A 27894-nucleotide genomic window follows, 5' to 3' on the forward strand; every position below is an offset into this window, starting at 1 on the left:
ATCTCGTTCTTTGGATAACGGTTTCTGCCATATTCTGCTGTGACCGCCGGAGATGGAGGTCTGGCAGGTGGGGGAGCAGGGTGAGTACCACAGGTGCTCCCTTGGCTGTGACAGCCTGTGTGCCTTCCTCTCCCATCAGCATCCTCTGCTGGGCCCAGGAGTTTTAGAGCAGTCCCAGCGAGCCCTGAGGGCTTCCTCTGATGGAGGGAGGAGCTGGGGTACCCCTGCCCTGCTGCTGACCTTCCTCTTTGTCTGGCACTCATTAAATATGTGGGTGGTGGAAGCAGGCGAGGGGATCTGGAGAGCCAAGGGTGGGCAGGTACGATTTGCTGCTAGATCCCAACAGACCAGCATCTTGGAGGCTCTGACAATGGAGAAGAGAAGGACCGTTTCTGGCCTCATTTTCTCTGTCCTTCTCACATGGGGGGGACACGTCTCAGACCCATTGTTCCTGAGAGCAAAGAGGGCAACTGGGAGTTGATGGGTCCACGTCAGAGGGTGCGGTGGCCGGGAGAGGCCCCCGTGGATGTCCTGCACACTCTGTGGGACTCTGGGTCCCTAATGCCAGAGTCTGGGACAATAGAGAGGCTCCCTCTGGGAACCCAGGAGGTGGCAACACGTGGGGAGAAGAGAACATGAGAACCGGCACAATATCAGGAGGGAGAGAGGAAGAGAGTGGAGGTGCCCGGATGGAGACTGTTCGGAGTAGGAGCAGGGGGTACTCTGCTCACATACATGATGGCTCTTAAAGAGAAGAATTTGTTTAGCTGAACCTGAGCATTGAAGCCCGGAAACCCTGCACAGAGTGTGCAACTTGGCCACATCGGATTTAAATTTTGTGCCTCATCAAATAGACATAGAAAGAGAGAAAGTTCCAAAATGCCGACGCCCAACTTTGGATCACATTCCGAGCCTTCCCCGTCCTGGGAGAGCAGGTGTGAGGCAACGTGGCTCCCGGGCTCCAGTGAGCGGAGGAAGATCTCTTCTGCGACATCACGCAGGCCGCTCCCTGCATCATAACGCAGGGTTTCCTTCCCTGAAGCCCCAGGCCACGTAGGTGCACTTGAGGTCTGTGTCAGCCAGACCCAAAGACCCCAAGTACTGCCTTCTCAAGAAGTGCTGTCACACGACCCTCGCCAGAGCCCCCGGGGACCCTGCTCACCCCAGCACCCGGGAGTGTGTCACCTGGGAGGTCCCGAGAGAGCTCTGATAACTCACTCTTCTTTGCTGGAGGTGACAATTTCTGAGATAGTTTTATGACAGATGACCTTGAAGATTCTGTCGCACTCGGAAGAGGGAGACGAGGAAAAAGCCAGGTAAGACTCTTGGAGGATATTTGTTTTGCGGAGGCCCTTGAGGGACAGAATTTAGCCGCAGTACTTGGACCCAGACCCTAATAAATGTCACTTACCTTCCGGGCCCTGGGATATTGGCTGACTGGACTGATGGCCTCCGTCTCCACCTGTTCGGTGCTTCCTCTGAGCCAGGGCCGTGCTGAGCGCCTGGACCCTGTCACTTCTTCAGTCTCCACCACAACCTCACACAGCCCTTGAGGAAACTCAGCTCAGGGGTGAACAGTCACCTCGGATCACACCGATCTAAGTTGTGGAGCCGGGACTCCGCCCCGGGGCTGGCTGACCCCAAGACTTTTTAGCATCAGATTTTGAGAAAAGCCCTCCCACCCTCAACTCCCCAAGGACCTTCCTTCCTGCAGATGAACGCCGAAGAATGGGCATTCTAGTGTTCTTGAACTTTCGGGGGCGGGGGGTGGTTTTCTTCGTATTTTATTGAACACGTACTTACCTGGGTTAAAGTTGGCCTGTGCTGCTTTTCGCTCTTCTCAACCGCCTTTGTCTCTGAATCATGCTTCTTATTTTTTCTATCTCACAGGCTTTGTGTGAGATTAATGAGCACTCATTAATCCCCCACCAGGGCAATGAGGGAGGGACCACCATCTACCCAGTTTCCTTCTGAGGAAGCTGAAGCACAAAGAGGCTGCATAAGTTGCCCAGGGCCACACAGCGGAAGGGGGATTCGAATCCAGCAGACTGCTGCCATCTGCCCACTTGGTGGGGCTCATAAGTGCTTGTTGGACCTGAATCTGGTAGCTGAGCATTGCTAAAGAGGCAAGAAAAATAAACCGTCCCTGCCTTTTGAAAAAAAAAAAAAAAGGGTTTTTTTTTTTTTTTGCTCCTTTGTACACTGTGTGATCGAAAAATGTACCTTATATGATGAATTGCAAAGACCTGAGCTATGGTCCACACTGACTTTCCAGCTCCTGGTACCTAAGTATTTTCAAAATAGGGCTCATCAGTGTTCAAGTTGGCAGGTGAAATTAACCCAAAAGGTGAAAAAGCAAAAATTTGCACGCGTAACTCTCTGTATTGTGAGATTTCTGCTAGGAATATGATTAAGAATAAAACCTTCTAAACTGTGAATGAAAAATAGAAGCATAGGAAATCTTGTTATATCATAGCAATTCTAGGTGTGATTGTTTGTATTAAAAAAATGATCCCATATCCCATATTCTAAAGTTGAACATATTTGCAGTAAACATAAACTTGCATTTAGGTTTTAAAGGACAACATGTTCTAATCTCACAAAACATTTAGCAAATAACCTTTGAGTTCACATGAGCCACCCACACAAAACCCAAATTGAGCTACAGAGAAAACATAGAAAAAGCAACTGTCTGTTGACAACCAGATTTTCTTTCAGTTCTTTGAGTTTTCTATCTATAAATAATCTGTATGTTTCAAATGTGACCATTTTCTTTCAAGGTGTCTCCTGGCATGTTCTCACTTAAGTGTGCTTGAAAAACAAGAATTCACTGTGCAAATCATGGAAACCATTGAGTTTCTGGAGGGGAGAGCTTAAAAATACATGCTTTTTAGAGACCCAAAGTGTCAAAATGAAGCATTAAGATGATGTGTTCCTTCTTCAGTGCATCTTTATCTTTTATGAAATCTGGAGTTTGATAAGTCACCGGAGACAAAAACATCATTCTTAACCTAGATCCCAAATGTCAGGTGGAAAAATAGTGCTGTGTCCCCTCTTCATGAATTTACCTTTCTCTTTGTTTATGAGTTATGGGAATTTGTTTGCAGAGGAAACATAATACTCTGTTAACTTGAACATGATGGCTTTTACTCAGAAACGTGAGAACTGAAAAGAAAAAAAAGAGCATTCAATCCTTTGAGATATAATCGTTAAACAAGTTTTGATATATGCTGAAAGTGGCATAAAATGTTAGATGGGGAAAGGATCACCAGATAACTAAAAGTGAGGTTTTCATCAGTATTTCATCAGTATTTCACCTCCCCTAACTGACTCAGGACCCCTGATGTGGTCCATCAAAGTGCATGTTGAATCCTCAATGGGGAAATTTTATGTAACATCAGTGTAAATAAAGATGGATGAAGCTATCTATGGGGATTTTTTTTCCTAAAAATTACTCAGAAATTCTCTCTTAATTGGCAGCCTAGAAAATAAAATACATTCCTACAGATTTCTGTGATTATAGGTGAAAATGATTCTGTGTCCAAGAGGGCAGCCAAAAGGGCTTATAGTCCAGATGGCAGGACACAGGTTGTCCTTTAAAACCTAAATGTAAGTTTATGTTTATTGCAAATATGTTCAACTTTCGAATATGGGATATGGGATCATTTTTTTAATATAGAAAATCATACCTAGAATTGCTCAAGGAGCTGGGATGAGAGTTACCCCAGACCTGGTGCACTGGGAGAACATGGGAGAGACGTCGGCCAGTGTGTGGGGTTCACTTGGCTCCCCACAAAGTCCCAGGTGAGGTGGTCAGTGTTTGAGACCTTGATATTTTTAGATATACTTTTTAAAAAAAATTTATTTGCTTTTGGCTGCACTGGGTCTTCGTTGCTGCACGCGGGCTTTCTCTACTTGCGGCGAGCGGGGGCTACTCTTGGTTGCGGTGCGCGGGCTTCTCATTGCGGTGGCTTCTCTTGTTGCAAAGCACGGGCTCTAGGCACGCGAGCTTCAGTAGTTGTAGCACGTGGGCTCAGTAGTTGTGGCTCGCGGGCTCTAGAGCGCAGGCTCAGTAGTTGTGGCGCACGGGCTTAGTCGCTCCGCGGCATGTGGGATCTTCCCAGACCAGGGCTCGAACCCGTGTCCCCTGCATTGGCAGGTGGATTCTTAACCACTGCGCCACCAGGGAAGCCCCGAGACCTTGATTTTCGATGGATGGGCAAGATTTACCTTTAGTATGTAGGTGGCAAGCGCATCGCAAGAAGAAGGAAGAGCAAAATGGGAGGCATGAAGTGCACGGGTGACTTGGGAAAGCGCTTGTGGTGTGGTGCGTCCAGGATGCAGGGCAAACGTAGAGGGTGGGAGTCAGGGTCCCGCAGGGCCCGTGTGGGCCACGTGCGGGAGCTTTCACTGTCCACCTCCACAGTCCGTGGGGGTCTGGGAGAGATTCAGAGCAGGGGCAGGCATGGCCTGCTTGGGGCTTTAGGGAGCCGCCTGTATCTGTGGTGTGGAGGGGAATCGTGACCAGGGAGGCTGGGCGAGGCTGTCCAGGAAGAAGCTGGGAGGAAACGAACTCAGAAGCGATGGCGGCAGGACTGGGGCGGAGGGTGGGGTTCCAGGGATGTTACAGGGAAGGAATCTACGGGACCTTGAGAGTGGTCGGACGTGAAGGGTGAGGTAGGAGGGAAGGCGGAGGCTGATGAGGGAGGGGTTGGCTCTGGCACCGGGAGACCGGACGGGATGAGATTTCACTTGGACCTGGGGCACGAGTGGGGCCTGGAGCATGTAAGAGAGACGCTGAGACAGGGGAAGGGCAGAGAGGCCTGGGAGCCACAGAGACACCCCAGTCCTGAGCAGAAGCATGATGTTAAACTGAGAGGAGACTCCCTCACAATGGAACATCGGAGTGGATGCCAGGCCCTGGGTGATGGCTCACGGCCGTCCTGTCCGTGACCCTCCTGGGGTCCACAGCTCTTGGTTTTCCAAACTCCGTCAGCTCCTGTTCTCTTGGTGGATCAGCGGCAGGGAGGGGTGTGACCCCCCAGCTGAGCGCCACTGTCAAAGTTGCCTTTCCCGGCAGTTGCGAGGGATCTGCAGGTGGTCGGGACACTCCCACAGGGAGGGCTGTCTGCCAGGGAGAAGGTAGGGCCATATGGCCACCGCCGACGGCTGTCTCTCGCTCTGCCTCCTGGTCTGGACCAGACCCCAGGCAGCATTCCTCGGTCAAGGTGAGACAGGGACCACATCGAACAAGCGAGAGGACACCCCATGCACCTGAGGGCGGGCAGCTTCCCGCGTACGGGAAGACTGTGGGTTCCGGAGACAGGAGTCCAGCTGAGCTAGGCCCTCATGGCTTCCCAAGTGAATGGCCACGCTTGCTCTGGGCTGAAAGGACTCTTCCCAGAGAATCCGTGATGAGTGAGCTCCCTCTCGTGACTTCAAGCCTGACCCGAGCCAGAGACCGCAGATGGATCTCCTTTGTCACCAGCTTCATGGGAAAGAACCCAGGGAACGAAGATCGAATGGGCGTGTGACGCTGCAGGCATGGGGAGGGGGATACAGCCTCCCTCCCGAGGCCCAGACACTGCAGGCAGGGCTCGGCCCCTCACACGGCCGCCCCCTCCTCACAGGAACTGCCCACATCTAGAACTTGGCCACCGTTTATCCGCGTCTCGTTCCCACAGCTCGGACTAGGTCCAGGCTTCCCAGACGTCAGTGAGACCCTGTCACTGTTCCCACCGCAGGGCCTGGCCACGCTGGCCTTCTTCCTGCTTCTAGCAGTACAGGCCCTGCTGGCCCACGCCCTCCCCCTGCGTGGGCAGAGTTCTTACAGATTTCAAAGGAGTGGAGAGAAGTGTAGTTTATTTGCTTACAAAGTTGGCAGTGCCTCCTACTTGTAGACTTTGGGCTAGGAGTAGGAGAGGGAATAAGATGTGAACACCGTACCCTCATGCAAGTGGACGCTGCCGAGCCTGGGAGGGGTACCAGTAGTTGGCGGATGCCGCAGGACTCCAGGGTGGCTTCACAGAGGGTCCCTCAGTGCTGGGTCTTGTAGCGTGAATAGGATCCCAAAGTTGGAAGTGTGGCAGTGCGTTCCAGGAGGAGGCTACGGCATGGGCAAAGACGAAGGTGATAAAGTGACAGGCTTGTCCAGGGGATGCCAATGCCCCTCTTCCACCAGAAGGCAGGCTTCCGGGGGAGGGGCCAGGACGAGCCTGGAAGAGTGGGCTGGGGTGGGCTGGGTGCGCTGAGTGCTGCACTGCGGAGCTCGGCCTTTGCCAGGTAGACAGTAGGACACCAGTGGAGGGGCTGAGCTGGAGAGGGACCCTCTGACCCAGGCTTCCTTGAGGGGAATTTTCCCGGCCCAGGGGCCATGCTGCATTGGAGACAGTGGCCCAGGGTGGGGATGGGCGGGGAGCGGAGCCCAAAACCAGTGAGTGTGGCCAGCAAGCGAGAGGACAGATCTGCATGGAGATGGTGGCAGTAGGGATTGAAGGGAGGGTTTGCACTGGAGGAGCAGAGGGCCCCGTCCCCATCCTTTGGAAGTGCTGAGGTCCCAGGACTCAGGCAGAAAGTGCACTGAGACTTAGTTACAGGGAACTGGAGCCTGTCTGCCTCGGGAAGAGGCACCTCGGAGCTCCTGTCATGCTCGTGGTCACAGAGGAGGGGAGTGTGGTATATGCCCCGCGTGCCCTGCTGGCTCTCTGGAACGGATCCCGTGAGCTGAGGGAGGAACAGGCAAGCGCTGCAGGGCCAGCAACAAGGACAGAGCAGGTGTGGGGGGTGGGAGTGTGGAGGGAGAGGGGAGCCAGGACCCTTGCCTGGCACAGAGGCTCCCAAGGGTCGGCTCCACGCCCTTTCAGCCCATCTCAATGGGCAGGAGGCCGGAACTGCTACACCTGTTGGCTGCCAAGAACTTAAAAGCCCCCGTTCCCCCTCTGTGCTGATTCTGAACACAGAGCTGGAGTTCTTTCTGCAAAGACGCAGCCCTCTCTCTCTCTTTCAACATTTCCCTGTTACGTTGTGAAGAAGAGGTGGGAGGGGGACTTCAGAAGCCTGGAGTGACAGATAGTTCTGCAAAGGGTGTCGTGAGCACGGCTGTCACTCGCAGGTGAGAGGGGACCCTTGAGGGACAGCCACTGCAGTCTTCCACCTTGCGCATGGGCGTCAGGGGAGCGTGGCCCTTGGGGCTCCCAGGGAGAGGCAGGCCCAAGCCAGCCAGGTGGGACGCCTGCCTCCGGGGCCAGGGAGGACCCTGTGCTGGGCGCAGCGCCATGCCCTGGTGTGCCCAGCTCACACTCCTCCAGGTAGGACCTTCTGTTTAGGGGCAGGTGTCAGCCTCCCCATTTCTGCTGCCCCAACATGGAGGCTGGCTTCCTCATCTTCACTGTAGGTACGTGAGGCGAAAGCCACATTTTCCTGCCATTCTGGAGACTCAGCTGGGACTGAGTTTCCTCCTTCCAGGGATGGACGGGGGGCCTGGCTTTGAAGAGGCTTGGGTGAGCCTGTATTTTCTCACCGGGTCCTTATTCTCTAGCCTGAGCCTCCACTGTGTGTGGGACCCACAGTGAGGGTACCAGACAAGATTACAAAGCAGTGAAGAAAATATACTCTGTCCTCCCGCCATGGCACGTGTAGCTTTATTCATCCAGAAGGCCAGGTGGGAATCTAGAATTCTCAGACTCCTGGAAGTTTTGTGAACTCTGCAGCCTGGGGAAAAGCATCCTCCTTTCCCCACCTCCCTCTTTCCCATCCACAGCTGCATTCCACACTGTGTACCTCCTCCAGCCTAGACACCCAAGGTCTGTCTACACCCCTCCCAACAGCTTCCCCTTGGCCACCCCATGGGTCCAGGGTGCACACACCAGGAGGAGAGCATTCCCAGCAGAGAAGCTCAAGCTACTTGGGCTGGAGAAGTCAGATGCGGGCTCCAGGCGGGCGCTCCCCCATTAGCCCGTGGGGAAGGCTGTGGACAGAGGAATGCCAGAGCAGGGCTCTCTAAAGCTTGACAACTGGGGCAGGACCCCTGGTACCCAGGGCCCTGTCATAGGGATTGAGAGAAAAGCTGAAAGAATATTCTGAGACAGGATTCCTGAGAAATACAACCCCTTCTGTAACATGTCCAGGCCAGCTGTGCCTGCGAACTTAACGATTGTGCCCAGTCTCACCAGCCATATTTCAAAAAGGATGATGACATTGTGCATTTGGTTCATCTTACTTTCCCCCATTGTTTGTATCAACACGTCATCATGATAGCATCCTAGGCACAAGCATTTCTTTGAGTTTTAGGGTATCCCTCGTGTTGCAAAATCCTGTCTGCCTTTCAGAAACGGCTGCAGGGGTTTGGCTGTTGTACATAATTTATCCACCAGCTCATCGAAGGGGAGGCCTATGTATTTCATGCCTATAATTTTTTTCTCCCCAACTACCACTATTTTTGGTTTTGTTTTTTACTTCAATCAGGTCATTTTTTTCTATACATCCCTCTCACCTCCCTCCCCAACCTCAAAGCTAACAACCTCAAAGCTAACAAGTATGTTACCTAAAAATCTATTGTTCTCCCTCTATTGTCAGGCTGATCGTTTTGTCACACAGGGTGGAAAGGCTGAACCAAGGAGGGCTTGACTGTACTCAGGCGGGAGCCTCTGCAGCCCCTACGGAAGTAAATGGCACTGGGACACTTAAGAGCGGTTACAACAATTGAAACGTGGAACCAGGAAGATGATTCCCTCCCGAGTCTCTTTAGGAAGAGCGCGCCCCAGTGCGACCCGTGTTCTGTGGGCGCTGGTCTGGCTGCAGCATCCTTTCTTTTCTCATTAGGCAGGCAGCTCCTTGAATCAGTAACAAAGGGAGAGGAAAGTAGATACCGCAACTGCTTTCATTTTGAGGGTTATTTTCCTATTTAGAAGTGGAGGCGGGAGGAGGGAGAGGAGAGTGAAGTGTCACCCGTGCAATGCTGCTCCCCTGGGGTTGTCAGTGGGCCCCAGACCTGGGCCACAAGAGCTGCGGGCCACATTTCTGCCCTTCCTTCCTCTTTCAGGACTCGGTAGAAATCAGAGCAGGGGGAGGTGGGGGAGAAACCCGCTTTGGGCATGAGAGCATCTGTCACCCTGACTTTGAGGCGAGGGGAAACAGCCAAGGAATCGGTGAGCCCTGCTTCTGTTTGACCTTCAGTTGTCAAGGTTGGCTTTTATCGTTTGTGTCAAAGGAGTGAGAGGTGATCGATTCATGAAACGCAGAGGGCCAGTTAAGGGGAAGCTCCACCCGTGGGGTCCTGTGTCCCCACAAGTGCACTGCAGTCCGGTTCCAAAAACTGGGTCATGACTTGAGGCCTGTTGGGCAGGACGGGCATAGAACAAACAGGCTAAGACCCAGGCTGTCTTCCGGAGCCCGGAGCTTCTTCCCTCCTGTGATACGGCACCTAAAAACCAAAGCAAGACTCAAAAAGAAGAACCCAGCGTGTAACATGTCACACCAGTGCATCAAATGGGAATAAATCAGTGTGATGGGGAAAAATTAGACAAAACTCCTTAGAGGTGCAGAGAATTGGGTGCCGCGCCCCCGCCGGCACTGGGCACTGACATCCAGCCTCTGCACGAGTCCTCACACCGACGCCAGGAGGCCGGCACCCCCTCCACATGTGGCTGGTGAGGAAACTGAGGCTCAGTCAGTGTGTGACTCATCTGTCGTCCGAGGAGGCTGGTGGCGGCAGCACCGTTGAGGATGTCAGGTCAGGTCCATCTGACTCCAAGCCTGTGCAGCTGACCCCTCCATCCACTGGGCCTGGCAGAGGGTGGTCTCTGGGCAGACTGGGAGGAGAGAGGGAGAGGGTCACGTGGGCCGAGGACCAAGCCGTGGTTTGAGGATGGTGAGGAGCCTTTGGAGAGGACGTCTTGTCCAGGGCAGAGGGACTAAGATGGTGGAGGAGAGGAGAAGCCAGAGGGCAGTGCCAGGCGTCCTACGGTGGCAGGAGAGGAGGGCTGGGCCTCAGGGTTGGGCAGCAAGTTAGAAGGGTTCTGCAGGCATCAGAGCGGCAGCTGCACCACGGGGAAGGGGTGCCTTTGTGGGTCAAGGAGAGTCCGCAGGCATGGCGACGGGAGGGGAAATCAAAGATTTGGGCCTGGGGGCAGGTGGATGACAGCCCCTCCCACTGAAATGGGAAAATTCAGGAAAGGGATGCCTAGGCGTGGAGCTCAACTGGTTTGGCTTAGATGTATCAATACAGAATTTCAGGGAGCAGCTGCTCGCCCGGGTGCCGTGTCTCGTGAACAAGTAAAGGTGTCACAGTGGAGTCCAGCACACAGGCAGCTGGACGCATGGATGCGGGGCCACCCCAGGGAGGGGAGAGGGGAGGGTGAGAATCTAGTAGCCCTCCGAGGAGGCCGGGAGAAAGTGTTTAGATGTCCACGGCCTGTGCTGAGGAAGATGCCACGTCACAGCAGAAACCTCTACCAAATAGAATAGCCACCTTCTAAAAGATTATCTAAAGAACACCGAGTGCGGATTTTTTTTTGGCGGGGGGGGGGGGGTTATATTTTATTTTTTACAGTAGCTCCTTGTTGGTTATCTATTTTAAATATAGCAGTGTGTACATGTCAATCCCAAACTCCCAATCTATCCTTCCCCCGCCATCTTTCCCCCGGTAACCAGAAGTTCATTCTCTTAAGTCTGTGAGTCTACTTCTGTTTTGTAAATAAGTTCATGTGTATCATTTTTTTTTAAGATTCTGCATATAAGCGATATCATATGATATTTCTCTTTCTGTGTCTGACTTACTTCACTTAGTATGATAATCTCCAGGTCCATGCATGTTGCTGCAAATGGCATTATTTCATTCTTTTTATGGCTGAGTAATATTCCACTGTGGAAGATGGGCTGGACCCAGGGGATGGCCAGTGGCTTTGAGTCGTTGGATGGGTGGTTGAGCTATGCTGCCCTCAAAGGCAGGAGATGAGACTGCCCAGCAGACGGCAGAGAAGGGTGACGACAGGTAAAGAGTGAATGCAACTTTGAGTCTGGAAATAAGAGGCTCATCTACACGGGGTCACTCAGTTAAAGCCTTAATGCCTGTCGAAAGAAGTGGATTTAAATCTGAGGGTGGCAGGGAATCATGGGAGCATTTTTGAGAATGAAACAACACAGTCAAAGCAGCATGCATGGGACCCAGTTGTGGTTTCGTGCTTATTTACACTGAAAAGCGTGCTCACGCGAATGGGCCTTGAGTGAGAGCTGGGCCACCAGCATAGAGAAGGGGAGTGTAATTTGTGTAAATTGTCTCGGTTAATATTACTAGAGCTTTCATGGCCAATTAAAATGGATCATTAATCTCTTTTGCAGACCTTCCTGGTTTCTCTCCACCGTCCTGTTGGAGAAAGATGGTAGGGGAAATGCGACTTGAAATATTTGGGGGACTTGTTGGGTTTGCTTGAGTCGACACTGGGCCCCCATCATTCATACCCAGAGAAGACTTAACACCGTGGGAATCACGATGGAGACTTGAGAGAGAAAATGTAGCACCGCCAAATTTACAAAGGCAGGCGGAGTCCTCTAGACGGTGGTCACAGGACATGAACAGGCAGTGTGGTCATGGGGGAGAGGACGGGCCATATGGTGACTGAACCCAGGACCTCCTGGCGGTGTATTTTTTATTTTTAAAATTTTATTAACTTATTTTTTATTGGAGTATAGATGATTTACAATGTTGTGCTAATTTCAGGTGTAGAGCAAAGTGAATCAGTTATGCATATACATATATCCACTCTTTGTTAGATTCTCTTCCCATATAGGTCATTACAGAGTATTGAGTAGAGTTCCCTGTGCTATACAGTAGGTTCTTATTAGTTATCTATTTTATATACAGCAGTGTGTATATGTCCATCCCAGTCTCCCAATGTATCCCTCCCCCTCCCCCTTCCCCCCCCCCGTAACCATAAATTTGTTTTCTGTAATACATCTGTGACTCTATTTCTGTTTCATAAATAAGCTCATTTGTACCATTTTAGGATGGAGCTTTGCTGATGGTCACGGCCGTGTACTCTGATGTAATCATCCCGGCTGACAAGGGTGAAGTGACTGTGCTGGCCCTGCTCCCACCTCCCCGGGGCGGGCTGTGTCCGCCTTGAACCGATCACCAAGGAAAGACTGTAGCACGCCACCTCTATCTGTTATCACCACGATGTCCTCCTCCAAACAGGGTCCAAAGGGTCCAAAGGGATGCCATTCACTTTCTCTTTTTTCCTTTCCAGTTACTTTAGAGCGGTTCTCCCTGGCCGTGAGGAGATGTCCTGAAAAGAGGACCAGGCTTTGTTAAAGAAGGTACGTTATCACACAAAGCACTGATTGCCTTAAAGGCTCACAGCATTTTTATTGCCCTGAGGAGAGCTTCACTTTTACGAGCAGGAGAAAATTTATCATCCCTGAATTTTGTGCCCCTTGGGGATAAACTTGTCATCGGTGGGTAGGAGGGTTGCTGGTTAATGAGCACAGCCGCCGTCCTCGGAGTGCAGCAAAGTGACAGGAAAGTGGGTGTCAACCACTAGCGGGGAATGTATTCAATTCTCCAGGGGGCTCAGTTGGTTCTATTTAAGCTTATCTGACAGAGCCTTGATTCTTTGAGCAGATTTATGAGGCTTGGCCAAATTCTATGACTCTCACCATACTTTTTAATTAAGACAAAGGATCCCATACGTTCTGTGTCTGCCACATCTTTCGTCACCGTGGGGAAAGCTTCACAAATGAGACTGTTCATGTGAACCACTGGAAGGGGCATCTTATGTTATAGCTTCCTCGCCCTTGAGTGGGAGACAAACTTCTTTTCTTCTTGGTGACCATCGTTTTCTTTCCTTCCAAATGACAAAGGAGCACAGGTGCGGTCTAACCTACATTTCAGTTGTACATCTAGGTGAGCCAAAAGTGTGGAAAAGCCTGTCCAGCAGCCTGCCTGCATTTAATTAAAACTTAGTCATTGAAGGCAGAAAGCAGTAGGTACCAGCAGATCATAAAAGTACAGACACACGTTTCCACCAATGGCTGAGACTCATGTTTTCACCTAGAAACTGTCCTCAGACTGACCTAGAGGCATCTGCATTTCCGTGACGTCATTTCAGTTCTGTACTGTCAGGAAACCGCGTGTACCAGGAATTGCATTTCTTTACCTAAATACCATACCAGGTGTTCTCTGACTTTAGAAATGGGTGGAAAATATAGGGCGTCACTAGAAGGGATTTTCAACTCATTTGCCTAAGATGTGATATTTTCAGTCTGTCTTTTTTTAAAGCTTTCAGTGATGTTGATTTTATAATACAGAAGTGCTGATGCCAAACATTGGGTTTGCCCGGGAAACGTGGTCCATCAGGGTCCTGGGTCTTCCAATACACTGACTTTGAATGGCCCCCATTCAGGCACAGAAACTTTGCTCGGTATTTTGAGGTTTTCCACCCTAAGCTCCCATTCCCCCAGGACCTTCCCTTCCAGGTACAGGCAGTGGCACTGTGACCTTGGAGTGGCCCCCAGACACTCACCTCTTTGCTCCAATCGCTAGTCAAGGTGACGAGGACACAGTGCCTTTGGCCCTTTCTTCCTATTCTGTCCAGCGTTTTCTCCTGCCATCTCCTCCTTCTTGCTTCTCTCCTCCTGTTCATCTCTCCACCGTGTTCCCTTCTCCATGCCTCTGTGGGCGGAACCAACTCCTATGTGTTGCTTGGTCCTGCTGGTGAGCGCTGCATGGAGATTACCTGGGCATCCCAGAGGCAGCCTGGGGTAGAGAGGGCAGAGCACGGAGCCTGGCACCAGGAGAGCAGACCTCCAGACCCGCTCCTAGCTGTCCCCATGGCCTCCACGACGGGATACCACAGCCACTCTCTTCACATCCATAGGGAGAGGGTAGAAAGAGATGCCACCCAAAGCTTCTTCCTTCTCTTACTTTCTCACCCCCTGCCACGCACACGTTGCCCCAGACTGGCTTCTTGGGAACATTTGGTTAGAAACTAACAGTTGAATACTCTGTAATGACCTATATGGGAAAAGAATCTAAAAAAGACTGGATATGTGTATACGTATAACTGATTCACTTTGTTGTACACCTGAAACTAACACAACATTATAATTCAACTATACTCCAATAAATATTAATTTAAAAAAAGAAGAGGCTTCCCTGGTGGCGCAGTGGTTAAGAATCTGCCTGCCAGTGCAGGGGACACGGGTTTGAGCCCTGTGCCAGGAAGATCCCACATGCCGCGGAGCAACTAAGTCCATGCGCCACAACTACTGAGCCTGCGCTCTACAGCCCGCGAGCCACAACTACTGAGCCCGTGAGCCACAACTACTGAGTCCACGTGCCACAACTACTGAAACCCACACACCTAGAGCCTGTGCTCTGCAATAAGAGAAGCCACTGCAATGAGAAGCCCACACACGGCAACAAAGAGTAGCCCCTGCTCGCCGCAACTAGAGAAAGCCCGCGTGCAGCAATGAAGACCCAATGCACCCAAAAATAAATTTAAAAAAAAAAGAAGAAGAAACTAACAGTTGGGAGTGGGACAGGGTTCAGATAGCCCAAGGTGTCCCGGAATGATGTCCAGTGGCATTCAGTATTTTACATCTTCCCTGTTGGTCTCTGCAGACTGTGTGACTGTCGCAACCGAGGGTGATGTCTGTGGGTGTTTTCTCAATATCTGAAGATATTTGAACTGGCATCATCAAAGAAGTTTCACTCAACAAAAACGTGTGCTCAGTTCATATATACTGAAACTATTTTATGATTTTTTCTCAGGAGATTGAGGTTTTTTAATGTCACATATCAGAGAGCATCATGTGGGCGTGACAGTGGTGTACAGGATTTTTGTAGATTGTTCTGTGGGAGAACTTGCTCAGGGTGACAGTAGGTCGTTCTGACTACAATCAGCCTGTGGTCAAGTTTATGTTTACTCGAGTGAGCTATTCACTTCCTAGATTCTCTGCAGCCAACTTAAATATTTAACTCCACCTTGTTGAGTGAACAGTTGTTGCAGGCAAAAAAAAAAAAAAAAATACAGATTGGTGTTGAATATGATGTTTTGAAAAACAATATTTTGCATGCATACCATTGCATCCCTATACTGTCCCAGATAATTGAGACTTGAGGACAGATACTTCATGACCTGTGAGGATGCTCTAGACACAGACTGCAGGGAAGATGCAAAAGATGAACACACAGCAGTCGAGCCAACGTCCGACACCCCTGGAAAAACAAAGCCAGAGTGTGAGGTTTTGGAGATGGCAGAGGCCAGAGCCTTCACGTGACAACCAGGAAGAACAGGGCAGGGAGGAGACGTGGCCCTCTGCCACGGCACCGCTAGCTGTCGGGCAGCTGAATTGTGACCACAAAGCCTCTGGACCCTCAGGCTGGGCTTCTTCCTGGACTCCTCCCAGATGAGCGGATTCACAGAAAACCCACCACCTCGGCCAGAGCCACACGGGAGGTAAGACTGACGAAGCCTCAGGTGCACTGCTGTGGCCGGCGTGTGGAATCATGCTCGTGGCTTGCTGTGAATCACGCCCTATTTGCTGAGACTACCGTAAGGCAGGAGGGAGCTGGCTTCTCCGTGACTCAGTTTCCCCAAATACCAAGCAGAGGTCAAGGCTGTCGATGACTTAGGATTTCCCCACCACTGTGGCCCTGCTAAGGGGCTGGGAAAAGATGCCAAGAGGTAGGACAGCTGTCATTAGGGTTTGCCTCTCAGGGAGATTTCACTACGATTTGAACCACAGAAAAGATTTAGATTCCGTAAATGACTTATGACCCCATTCACATTCCATCGCCGTACTTACCTATTCCTTCACTTGTTCTTAGTTCTTCTACTTGCCGATTGATCTCTTTGGTCCTTGCTGTCACTACCCTGCAGAGCCCGTTTATGCCTCTGCTCTGCCCTCCACTCCACTGTGGCTCTGGATCTCACCTAAGCTCCAGCTCCACATCCAAGCGCACTCAGCAGGTCTGAACCTCACCTGTGTACGGTCTCTGTCGTCCCTCCTCAGCCTCAGAGCCATGGGACAGTCCATGCCCCTGTGCTGGGACTGCCACTCCGGAGCCAGTGCGTCTGTTCCCCTGGCAGCATCTTTCAGAGTCACCCCTTTCCCCTGTTCCAGAGCAGAGAACCTGGGCTTGGTCCACTGGGGGCAAGTCTGATCTCCGCTCTGCCAGGATGCAGCGTGTGACCTTGGGCAGGTCACTTTGACCTCTTTTAGCCCAGTGTCCTCTTCTGGCAAAAGAGGAAGAGAATTAGATGACTCCAGAGACCCATCCAGCATCTACACTCTGTGAATCTGTGCCTGGACATTGCCAACAAGCCTGCGATTCTAAACATGCTTGAGAATGAGTCAGCCTGGTCTTCCAACTGCTTGTCTCTCTCCTTTGGGCTCAGCCTTCTCAGAGCCCCATGTCCTACGTGTCCCTCCCTGGATAAATTTCCAGCCCTAAGTCTCTCTATCCTTTGAAATAGGGAGATGACAGAAGTCCAGAAACCTGGACTTCTTTTTTTTTTGAGAGTGAAAGGGGGCACCATTAAAAATTAAGCTTGGATGACAGGCATAAACCATGACTGTCCCAGGCAAACCCAGGCATCTGGTTAGCCTATTTTTGAGTCAAGTCCAAAACCCCTTCCTCAATCAAATGGCTCTACCTTGCCTATCAAGCTTTGCTCTCAGCGTTCGGTCCCGCTGTTCCCTGCCTGCCTCCCAAGATTGTCTCCTCTTAAAAACTGGGCCCTCTTTTCAGTGATGGAAATTAGTCATAAGGCAGGCCCCTTGGTGCCAATCTGCATTCGGACCATCATTTTCTAAATCAAATAGAAATGATCACAGTTCCTCAGTCTGTTCTCTGGGGAGTTACTTACACAACTGGCAGCAGTCTTTCCACTCTGGGTGTGAGACAGCAGCCCAACAAGGATCCTCACCGGGACAAACACATCCTGATGTCATCACCGGCTGGGTCTCCCTCCCTTCCTTGGAAAAGCAAGTAGGATGTTCTGGGGAAAGTGGCCATTCCTGATCCGTGCTGCTTCCCCCAGGCCAGGGCACAAAAGCTAGTTGAAGGAGCTTCTGCTGACCTGCTATAACTGGAGGGTTGGCTCAGAGCAAGGCTTTTCCACGCCAGGGATGCTGAGCGAGTGCCTGGAATGTTCCCCACGCTGCAGCCCCCAGCGCCATCCTGGCTCGGCCACTCTGCCTAAGTGCTCTGGCTGGAGGTACCATGTAAAGTTCAAGGTCGGCTTTTCTGTAGGTGAGATCCGATATCACACCACGTTGACTATAGAAAATGGTAACAAGAGCCAAGCTGCCTGCTCAAGAATAAACAGAACCACTTGAATCTCTCCTCCCCAGATCGCAGACCTTCGGCAGGGCTGTCACACCAGCAGCAGCAATGATGCTCTGGCCATTCTCCATTTGATTGGCGGAAGGGCAGACTGTCTGGGGCGAAGCGGATGATACCTTGGTCTGAGGACACAAGCGGAGCAGTTTGAGCACCTGCTGTGCGTCCAGCTGGCACGCGCAGGGGCCCGTCGGAGTGGCTGGCACAGTCGCAGGGCGCTGGGGCCCAGGTCAAGAAAACCTACAGAGGCAATTCCCCAGGAAGGCTCCACTGACCGGAGGCTGGAGTGCTGCTGGAAGCTTCCTTAGCATTTCTTACCAACCGCCAAGCGTTCACACTGCCCCCAAATGCACAGGGGACACTGGGCAGATATGGAGGGAAGGATGCCAAGCCTCCCTCCCACATGTCCCCTCACCACTGTGGTCTGGCTAGATGGAGCTTTTTCTCTGTCTAATGATGTTCTAGGAAATCAGACACATGAGTCTTTCCTGAAACTCCAAGTCCCTGAGCGAGTGACATGGCCCAACCCTTCAGTCCCCCAGGTTTACAAAATACAACTTCTTCCCAGAAACGGGCCATTTCTCCTAGCCTGATGGAATCCTGGTCTGTTAGGAAGGAGGGTTTTCACAAGAAAACGATGACTTTACCTTAACGTGGGACCGGCAGAGCCTTGAGGAGAAAGGGAATTTTCCACATGACCGCTCCACTGGTTCACCTCCCCTCGAAGGTTTAGAAACACCCCAGCAAGCTGGTTATCTAGGGTTCCTTAAGTTGTCACTGTCACAAAGGTTCTTTCTGCTTGGCTCCTCCCACAGTTTGCCTCACCCGGCTCACTCTCTCCGTGTGGCTCGGCCCAGGGAGCAGCATTCCGTTTGGGGAACGGCCCACGCATCCTTGCAGGGCCTTTGTCTGCCTTTGTGCTTTAGAGAAGGCCTCTGGCCCTCCAGCCCCGACGCGGCACTCACCACGGCAACCCCAGCATAGGGGCAGGGCGTCTGCAGGGGACTGTCCCCACCTCACAAGCGGCTGGCAGAGGCAGTTGGAGCCTGTCAAGTGGGCGAGATGGGGTTTTTCCCTTTTTCCTGCATTCTAACTGCTCTTTCTTCCTTTTCTCAGCATGTGTAGGTAGCAGCTGGTTTAAGCACCAAACCCGGCAGCCAAAAGTTAATTGCAAGCACCTCCCACTGAGTGCAGGGAAAACTGTGATGTCCTCCTTTCTGTTGGTGGCCCTTTTCCCACCCGAGGACCCCATCGTGGCCCCTTGCCTTTGAGAGTGTCCTGGGCCCCAGGGCAGGAAGCAGGAGCAAACCTCCTGTGTGTGCACCACGCGTGCCTGCAGCCCCTGCTCGGGCATCTGCAGCCAGTCGTGGGCTCAGGCTTCCCACACAGAAGAAAAGGGTTCCTATCTGGGGCTTGACTGCATTTCCAAACCCAGTCCAGCATGAATAGTGTCAGCCCCTGCTCCGAGTTCCTGGAGCCCGGATCATTAAGGGTAGCGGGGTCTGCGGTGGTGAAAGCCCATCCTTTTCCCCTGTTCTTTTCCTGCTACCTTCTCTGCTCCTTGAGAGCCAGAGCCACACAGAAGGAAGTGAGCCTGTGGCTGACAGTGTTCCAAGGCAGCTGTTCTGCCATATTCACTGAGGACCCGTTATGGGCCAGGTGATGTTTTTCTAGTACCTGGTTCGTTTGAAGAATATATTTTGGGTTTTTTAGAATATATAGATTTAATAAGGGAAAAGAGCTACAAGTGACAAAGAAATCAAATTTCAGACGTAGTGTTACAGCCATAAATGGTTTTCCCTCATTCCTGTACCTCTGTGCCATTGAGGCCCTGGAATGCCTACTTCCCTTCATTCCTGGTTGTCTCCCCACAAGTTCAAGCTCATGCCAAGGCTCTGCAGGGCTCATCTCAAACCAACCCCCACCCAAATCTCAATGACAGTTATCTCTCCTGATGAAACTTTAATTTTGGAAAGGAATCTTTGGTGCATAGGAGTAACTTTTTAACTCAAAGAAATAAATATCCAATGGTTGGAATTTCAGGCTCCCTGATAGGTCAACAGAAGGGTTATTTTGTTGACTGTCTTCACATACCTACCACCACCCCTCTTCAGAAACATCTGTGAGTGGCTATTATGTACCAGGCACTGCAGGTGCTAATATCAATAAGACCCTCACCCTCAATTCCCTGACTAATAGATGAGACCCCAATAAGCAAGCATGTTGGAGTGGGTTACGTGCTGAGACGGAGGAAATTGGGGGTGTTAACAAAGCACTCAGCTGGGGTGCCCAACTCAGCATGGGTTTAGAAAAGACTTGCCAGAGGAGGTGGCATTTGTGCTAAGTTTCTGCAGGAAATTAAATTTAACCAACTGTGTGGGTTCCACCGTGCTTACTGGTGGGGTCAGTGTGAGAAGTTGTGTTCTGAGTTTTCCAATTATAGAGTGTTTCGGGTGCACTGATGCATGTCTTGCGAGCTGGCTGCCACAGTAGGGAACCTAGACAGCTGCCTCTTCAGGGAGAGGTCTCCAGAAGCTTCCATTCTTGTTGGCCATGCACGTTTCCCCAGTGTGCTATAGCTATCTTGAAATTCCAGCATTCAGTATTCCTTCCTTTGGCCTGGAAGGCTACCCTAACTTCCAGAGATTAATGTCAGTGTCGGGTATCTCTGAGAGGGAATGCAGCAGAAGCCATCATCAGCTAACAGTTGCCCTAGAATTGTTCTGTGAGCACAGTCTCCAGACCAGGGGCCAGAGATAGAGAGTGAGGCAAGGGGTAGGGGATTAGGAGTAGAAGGGCAGAAGGATTTCCTGTCCTGCAGCAAGAGGGCATGCTTTGCTGTCTGACATTCTGTACTTTGCCCACCTCCTCCACAAACCTCTCCTCACAGGGGAAATGGACCAATGGCTTTCCAGGCCAAGCGCCATCATGTGCAAACTCTACACGTGCCTGATTACCTAAGAGGAGCATATGATTGCACGGACGAATGGAGCAGTATGTGAAACATGACACCTGCTCTGCCCTTGACACTTCTTTATCAAGCATCTAAATCGACATCTAAGTGGAGATCCAGCTGGAGAGCAGAAATCCCATGTTCAGAACGGCAGCACGCTTCCCCAAGTGTGGAGATCATCACCCTCTGAGGATTCTTGGTCCTGAAAGCCTGTCCTGGGACATGTGAAAGAGGTTCTTGCCTGAACACTCTCCCCTCCATGTCTTCTGTGCACAGCTCAAGGGGCAGATTTCATTTCAGGCTGTTCTAGAAGGCAGGGCCGAAAGTAAGAGAGGAAACCGCTGGAGACAAATAAAAAAATTAGAAGAATTTGGTGAAAGCCATCTGTAGGAAAATAAGAGCAAAATTTGGCCCTGGGGAGCTAGAGTTAGTGGGAGGAGAAAACAGGGCCAGGCCCCAAACTTGTCGTTTTGCCATTTAAATAAAGAGGTCAAGATGCTGAAGTGCCCAGGAGAATTCTCTTTAGTGACTTACCCAGAATATGGAGAAATTCCATCAGGGCGTTTCAGCGCTATGAGTCTGGGCTACTAGACATTAACAGAATTACCAAGTGGCTTTTCCAGAACACAGTGAAGGGGACATTAGCACTAAAGTTATACGGGGGCTCATGCTGAATGGGGCTGAGAAAGGAGGCAAAGCTCAGCACTCACACCCAGGCAGCAGCCCCTGACTGCAACCAAGCACATTTGTGCCCTGATTGAAAACTGGAAATGTTATGAGACTTGATGATTTCTGCTCCCTGGACCTGCCCAACTCTTCCTCTTGCCCTTACTGAATTTTAGCTGATCTCTTCTGGGTTAATTTTATATTCAAAACTCTACTGAAACACACACACGCACACGCACACGCACACACACACCATGGTTATCAACTTTGAGAGAGGAAAAAAGAAAAAAAATTAGCTCTACCCCCTTCCTCTCCTAGGACCCAGTAAGATGCCTGGTACACAGTCAGCTCTCAAGAGGTAAGGAGGGGGAGGAGGAAGGGAGGAAGGAGGGAGAAACTTAGCTTGGGAATAAATGTCAGGAAAATGGCCAGCATGAAGGTACCAGTCAGTGGATCCCTGCTTCTTCTCGGAGTCTCCTGATGGAATGTTTTTGCCTTCGGGAAAATCTTTCCATCTCTATCTCTTCTAGGACTGTGAAAAGGACAGAATGGGGATGAGACAACTTGATGCGTTCTTGAAACAGACATCATAAAAATGTTTTCATGAGTGACTACAAATGTGCTTGAAACAAAAGAATAGAAAGGCTCATCAAATAAATAGCCTCAGCGAAGAAATAGTAAATGCAAGCAACCAGATAGAAATATTAGAACTGAAAAATACAATAACTGAAATAAAAATCTCGGTAGATGGAGTCAACAGCAGGATTGAACTGGATGAAAATGAAAATATAATCAAATTTGTGGAACACAGCTAAAACAGTGCTGAGAGGGGAACTTATAGCTTACATGAAATAGAAGAAAAGTCTCAAATCAATAACCTAAGCTACCACCTCAAGAACCTAAAAAATTGAGAGCAAAATAAACCCAAAGACAGCAGAAGGAAAGAAATAATAAAGATAAGAGCAGGAATCAATGAAATTGAAAACAGGAAAAAAATAGAGAAAAATAATGAGGCAAAGAGTTGGATCTTTGAAAAAAATCAACAAAGTTGATAACCCTTTAAAAGTCTAACAAAGAAAAGACACAAGTCACTAACATCAGGAATTAAATAGATGATATCGGTAAACACCCTGCAGACATCAAAATGATAATAAAGGATTACTGAGAAAATTCTACACACATGAATTGGACAACTTAGATGAAATGGACCAATTCCTCAAAAACACAAATCACCATACTCAATATGAAATAGACAATTTGAATAGCCCTATAACTGTTATGGAAATTGAATTTATATTTAAAATTCTAGAAAAAGAAAACACCAGTCTCCAGAATTCACTGGAGAGTTCTACTAAACATTTAAATAAGAATTAATAATTCTACAGAATCTCTTCCAGATAGTGCAAGAGGAGGAAATACATTCATTTCATGAAGCTAGTGTTGACCTAATATCACACCAGACAAAAACAGAACAAAAAAGGAAAAGTACGGACCCATATCCCTTATGAATATAGACACAAAAGTTTCTAACAAAATATTAGGAACTAGAATTCAGCAATATATTAAAAAAATTATATACCATGACCAAGTGTGGTTTGCTCCAAGGATGCAAGACTGGTTCAATTTCCTAAAATCATTCAATTTAGTTATTAATAGGCAAAAGACAGAAAAAAAATCACATGATCATATCAATTGGTACCAGAAAAAGCATTTGACAAAATGCAACACCCATTGTGATAACTCTCAGACAAACAGGAAGAGAGTGAAACCTCCTCGACTTGGTAAAGAGCATCTGCGAAAATCCTATAGCTCAGCAGTCCCCAACCTTTTTTGGCACCAGGGACCAGTTTTGTGGAAGACAATTTTTCCACAGACCAGGGCCAGTGCAGGGAGGGATGGTTTCAGGATGATTCAAGCACATTACATTTATTGTGCACTTTATTTCTATTATTATTACATTGTAATATATAATAAAATAATTATACAACTCACCATAATGTAGAATCAGTGGGAGCCCTGAGCTTGTTTTCCTGCAACTAGATGGTCCCATCTGGGGGTGATGGGAGACAGTGACACCCAAAGTGTGTTGCTTATGTCCCGTCTACTCTGTAAGATGCAGCTTAATTGTCACTTGCCACTCACTGATAGGGTTTTTTTTTAATATAAATTTATTTATTTATTTTATTTATTTTTGGCTGCTCGGGGTCTTCACTGCTGCGCGTGGGCTTTCTCTAGTTGTGGCGAGCGGGGGCTACTCTTCATGGCAGTGCATGGGCTTCTCATTGCGGTGGCTTCTTTTGTTGTGGAGCACGGGCTCTGGGGGAGCGGGGCTTCAGTAGCTGCAGCACGTGGACTCCAGAGCGCAGGCTCAGTAGTTGTGGCGCACGGGCTTAGTGGCTCCACGGCTTGTAGGATCTTCCCGGACCAGGGCTTGAACCCGTGTCCCCTGCATTGGCAGGCGGATTCTTAACCACTGCACCACCAGGGAAGTCCCACTGTTAGGGTTTTGATATCAGTCTGCAAGCAACTGACTTATTATGGTCTCTGTGCCGTCAAACCTCTCTGCTAATGATGATCTGTATTTGCAGCTGCTCCCAGCGCTAGCGTCACCACCTCAGCTCCACCGCAGATCACCAGGCATTAGATCCTCATAAGGAGCGCGCAACCTAGATCCCTCGCATGCGCAGTTCACAGTAGGGTTCGCGCTCCTATGAGAATCTAAAGCTGTCACTGATCTGACAGGAGGCGGAGCTCAGGCAGTAATGCACGCGATGGGGAGCAGCTGAAAATACAGATGAAGCTTCAATTGCTCGCCCGCCACTCACTTCCTGCTGTGCAGCCTGGTTCCTAACAGGCCATGGACCGGTACAGGGGGTTGGGGACCCCTGCTATAGCTAACAACATATATATCAGTGAAACAAGGAATGCTTTCCCCCTAACATCAGGAATAAAGCAATGATGTTTGGTCTCACCATTCTTATTCAGTATAATACTAAAAGTTCTAACTAGTGAAATAAGGCAAGAAATGGAAATAAAAAGCATATTCTTTCATATCAGAAAGGAAGAAATAAAACAGTTCCCATTTATATATGACATCCTTGTCTATTTAGAAAATCCCAAGGAATCTACAAAACAAACAAACATCCTAGAACTAAGAAATGAGTTTAGCAAGGTCACAGGATATAAGATCAACATACAAAAATTCATTGAATTTCTATATATTAGCAATGAACACTTGGACAGGAAAAATTTTTTTAACTCAATATCATGTACAATTTCTCAAAAAAGTAAGTACTTGGGTATACATCTAACAATAGATAGTATTTGTATGCTTAAAACTACAAAATGCTGATCCTCAACAGAATACTAGAGGCTGAGTTGAGCAGCATATTAAAAGGATTATACACTATGGCCAAGTGAGATTTATTCCTGAAATACAAGGATGGTTCAACAAACAAAAAAATTATCTATGTGATATATCACATTAACAGAATGAAGAAAAAAAAACATGATCGTCTCAATTGATGCATTAGAAGCATTTGACAAAATTCAGCATCCTTTCATGATAAAAACACTCAGGAAACTATGTCAATATTATAAAGCCATATATGAAAAAACTCACAACGTTATACTCAATGGTGAAAAACTGAAAGCTTTTCCTTTGTCAGGAACAAGACAAGGACGTCTGCTTTCACCACTTCTATTCAACACAATACTGGAAGTCCTAGCCAGAGTAATTCGGCAAGAAAAAGAAATAAAAGGCATCCAAATTGGAAAGGAAGAAGTAAAACTAGCTCTATTCACAGATGATATGATCTTATATGTAGAAAACCCTAAAGATTACACAAACATCACACATACACACACTGTTAGAATGAATAATTCAGCAAAGTTGCAGGATACAAAAATCAACATGCAGATATCAGTTGCATTTCTATACATGAACAGTAAACAATCCAAAAAGGAAATAAAGAAAGCAATTCAATTTATAATAGCATCAAAAAGAATTAAATACTTAGGAATTAACAAAGGAGGTGAAAAACTTTCAGCAAAAATGTTGCTGAAAGAAATTAAGGAAGATATAAATGGAAAGAAATTCTGTGTTCATGGATTGAAAGACTTAATATTTTTAAGATGTCAGTATTACCTAAAGCTGAATCTACAGATTCAGTGCAATCTATCAAAATTGCTTGACTTGTTTTGCAGAAATAGAAAAACTCATTCTAAAATTCATATGGCGTCACAAGGGACCCTGGATAGCCAAAACAATTTTGAAAAAGAAGAAAAAAGTCAGAGGTCTCACACTTCCTGATTTGAAAATTTACAAGTCTACAGCAATCAAAATAGGGTGGTACTGGCATAAAGACAGACATATAGACCAATGTAGAAATAAACCCTTGCATATTTGGTCAAACGATTTTTGACAAGAGTACCAAGATCATTCAATGGGGAAACGATAGTCTTTTCAACAAATGGTACAGGGGAAACTAGATATCCACATGCAAAAGAATAAAATTGGACCGTTATCTAACATGATATACAGAAATTAACTCAAAATAGACCAAAGACTTAAATGTCAGAGCTAAAACTATAAAACTCTCAGAAGAAAACAGGAGAAAAGCCTCATCACATTGGATTTGCAATATTTCTTGGATATGACATCAAAGGCGTAAACAACAACAAAAAACTATACATGTTGAAATTCATTAAAATTTAAAACTTTTGTGCATCAAATGACACTATCAACACAGTAAAAAAGCAACAAAATATTTACAAATCACATACAGATAAAAGACTAATATCCAGAATCTCTATATAGGGAACTCAAAATTTAACAACAAAAATCCAAACAGCCAGGTTAAAAATGGGCAAAGTGCTTGAATAAACATTTCTCCAAAGACCTACAAATGGGCAATAAGCATATGAAAAGATGCTCAACATCACTAATCATTAGGGAAATACAAATCAATACCACAATGAGATAGTACTTCACACCCATTAGGATAGCTGCTATCAAAACAACAACGACAAAAACCAAAATAACAAGTGTTGGCAAGGACGTGGAGAAATTGGGACCCTTCTGCACTGTTGGTGGGAATGCAAAATGGAGCAGCTGCTATGGTAAATAGTATGGCAATTCCTCAAACTATTAGCCATAGAATTACCATATGATCCAGCAATTTCACTTCTGAGCATATATCCAAAGAATTGAAAACAGTGGCTTGAATGGGTAATAGTACACCCATGTTTATAGCAGCACTGATCACAACAGCCAAAATGTGGAAGCAACCCAAGTGTCCATTGATGGGTGAATGAATAAACAAAAAATATGGTATATACATGTAATAGAATATTATTCAGCCTTAAAAAGGGAAGGAAATTCTGACCCAGGCTACTAAATGGAGGAACCTTGAATACATCACGCTAAGTGAAATAAAGTAGTCACAAAAGGACATATACTGTATGGATCCATTTATATGCGGTACCTAGAGTAGTCATATTCAGAGAGACAAGTAGAATGGTCCCTTTCCAGGGACCAAGGAAAAGGGAGAATGAGAAGTTATTATTTAATGGATTCAGAATTTCAGTTTTGCAAGATGAAAAAAGTTCTGGATGTGAATGGTGGTGATGGTTGCACAGCCAATGACAGAAGAGGAACTGGGAGTGGGAAGAAGTGGGATCAATTCTGGGTTAAAACAAATCAGAGAGAAGAACCTGGCTGAATGCTTTTCCACAAGTTGCCCAAACTGTCTACATAAAGTACAGTTGGCCTTCCATACCCACAGATTCCACATCCACAGATTCAATCAATCACAGATCAAAAATATTCAGAAAGAAAATCCAGAAAGTTGCAAAAAGCAAAACTTGAATTTGTGGCATGCTGGCAATGATTTACATAGCATTTCCCTTATATTTACAACTATTTATTGCTGCATAGCATTTACATTATATTAGGTATTATAAGTAATCTAGACATGATTTAAAGTATATGGGAGGATGTGCATAGGTTTTATGCAAGTACTACTCAATTTTATATAAGGGACTTGAGCATCTGTGGATTTTGGTATCCTCCGGGGGTCCTGGAACCAACCCCCCTGCAGATACCAAGGGAGGGCTGTAGGAGTGTGGTTCTGAGCCAGTCCATGTAGTGGATTGTGTAAGAAGTCTCAGACGGAATAGCTTCTTCTCTGCCTGCAAAGCTGTACTTTCTGAATTTTCCCATTCCCACTGGCCATGTAACCGACAGTGCACTGCAACACTGCAAAGTAGTAGAGAGTTGGTTTGCCTGAGTGTGGCAGTCACAGGAAAGCTTGGATTCTGCAGCCAGCTGTGTGACCCCCAAGTATCCATCTACCCTTAGGGTTGAGAAGCAGCAGAGCTCCAGCCTCCCTTCTGCCCAAGCACACGAAGCATGCTGGCAAAATGATATCTCAGGGTTACCTTCTCTAGAGATTTCCCTTCTGGCATCTGCAACGGCAAAGGTAGAGGTATGGCTAGGGGTCTCCAACGAGGCATAAAATAGAATGTGCTTTGGGTCTGGCTGGCTCTCTCACCCCTAACCCTAGCAGATGCTCTGCCTTTGATCCACTGTGACACCAGCACATGGCCCACCATCACTTTACTAAAGTGGTTCCTCTGCTGAAAGTGGTGATGGACAGAGAGCCACCCCAGGCTTTTCAGTGTCCAGAGACTCCGAAAGAAAAGATCACCTTTATCCTTAACCGTCCTCTGCTAGAGGACTCTGGGCTCTACCAGAATGATCCAGCTGCCACTGCTTGTCACCTTTCTCAAGAAGAGAGGTTTTAAGACACAAGAAATATCGAGCAGGTTGGATTAAAAAAAAAAATTAACATCTTCAGCCAGTTTAGAAGAAAAAGAGACTTTGATCTGAACGGCTTCCTTGGGTGATCAAAGCTGTGCTTTCTGA

General features: G+C 48.2%; 1 protein-coding gene across 1 annotated transcript in view; it reads left to right on the plus strand.

Annotated features, from left to right (window-relative positions):
- ACOXL (acyl-CoA oxidase like) overlaps positions 1 to 27894 on the plus strand; it is a 360904-nt gene that overhangs the window by 289421 nt on the left and 43589 nt on the right. Inside the window, 2 exon segments of the mRNA XM_057558364.1 lie at positions 12246 to 12287; positions 12290 to 12315. Coding sequence (XP_057414347.1) covers positions 12246 to 12287; positions 12290 to 12315 — 68 coding nt within the window.

This window comes from Balaenoptera acutorostrata, chromosome 12, assembly GCF_949987535.1.
Source record: "Balaenoptera acutorostrata chromosome 12, mBalAcu1.1, whole genome shotgun sequence".
NCBI lineage: Eukaryota > Metazoa > Chordata > Mammalia > Artiodactyla > Balaenopteridae > Balaenoptera > Balaenoptera acutorostrata.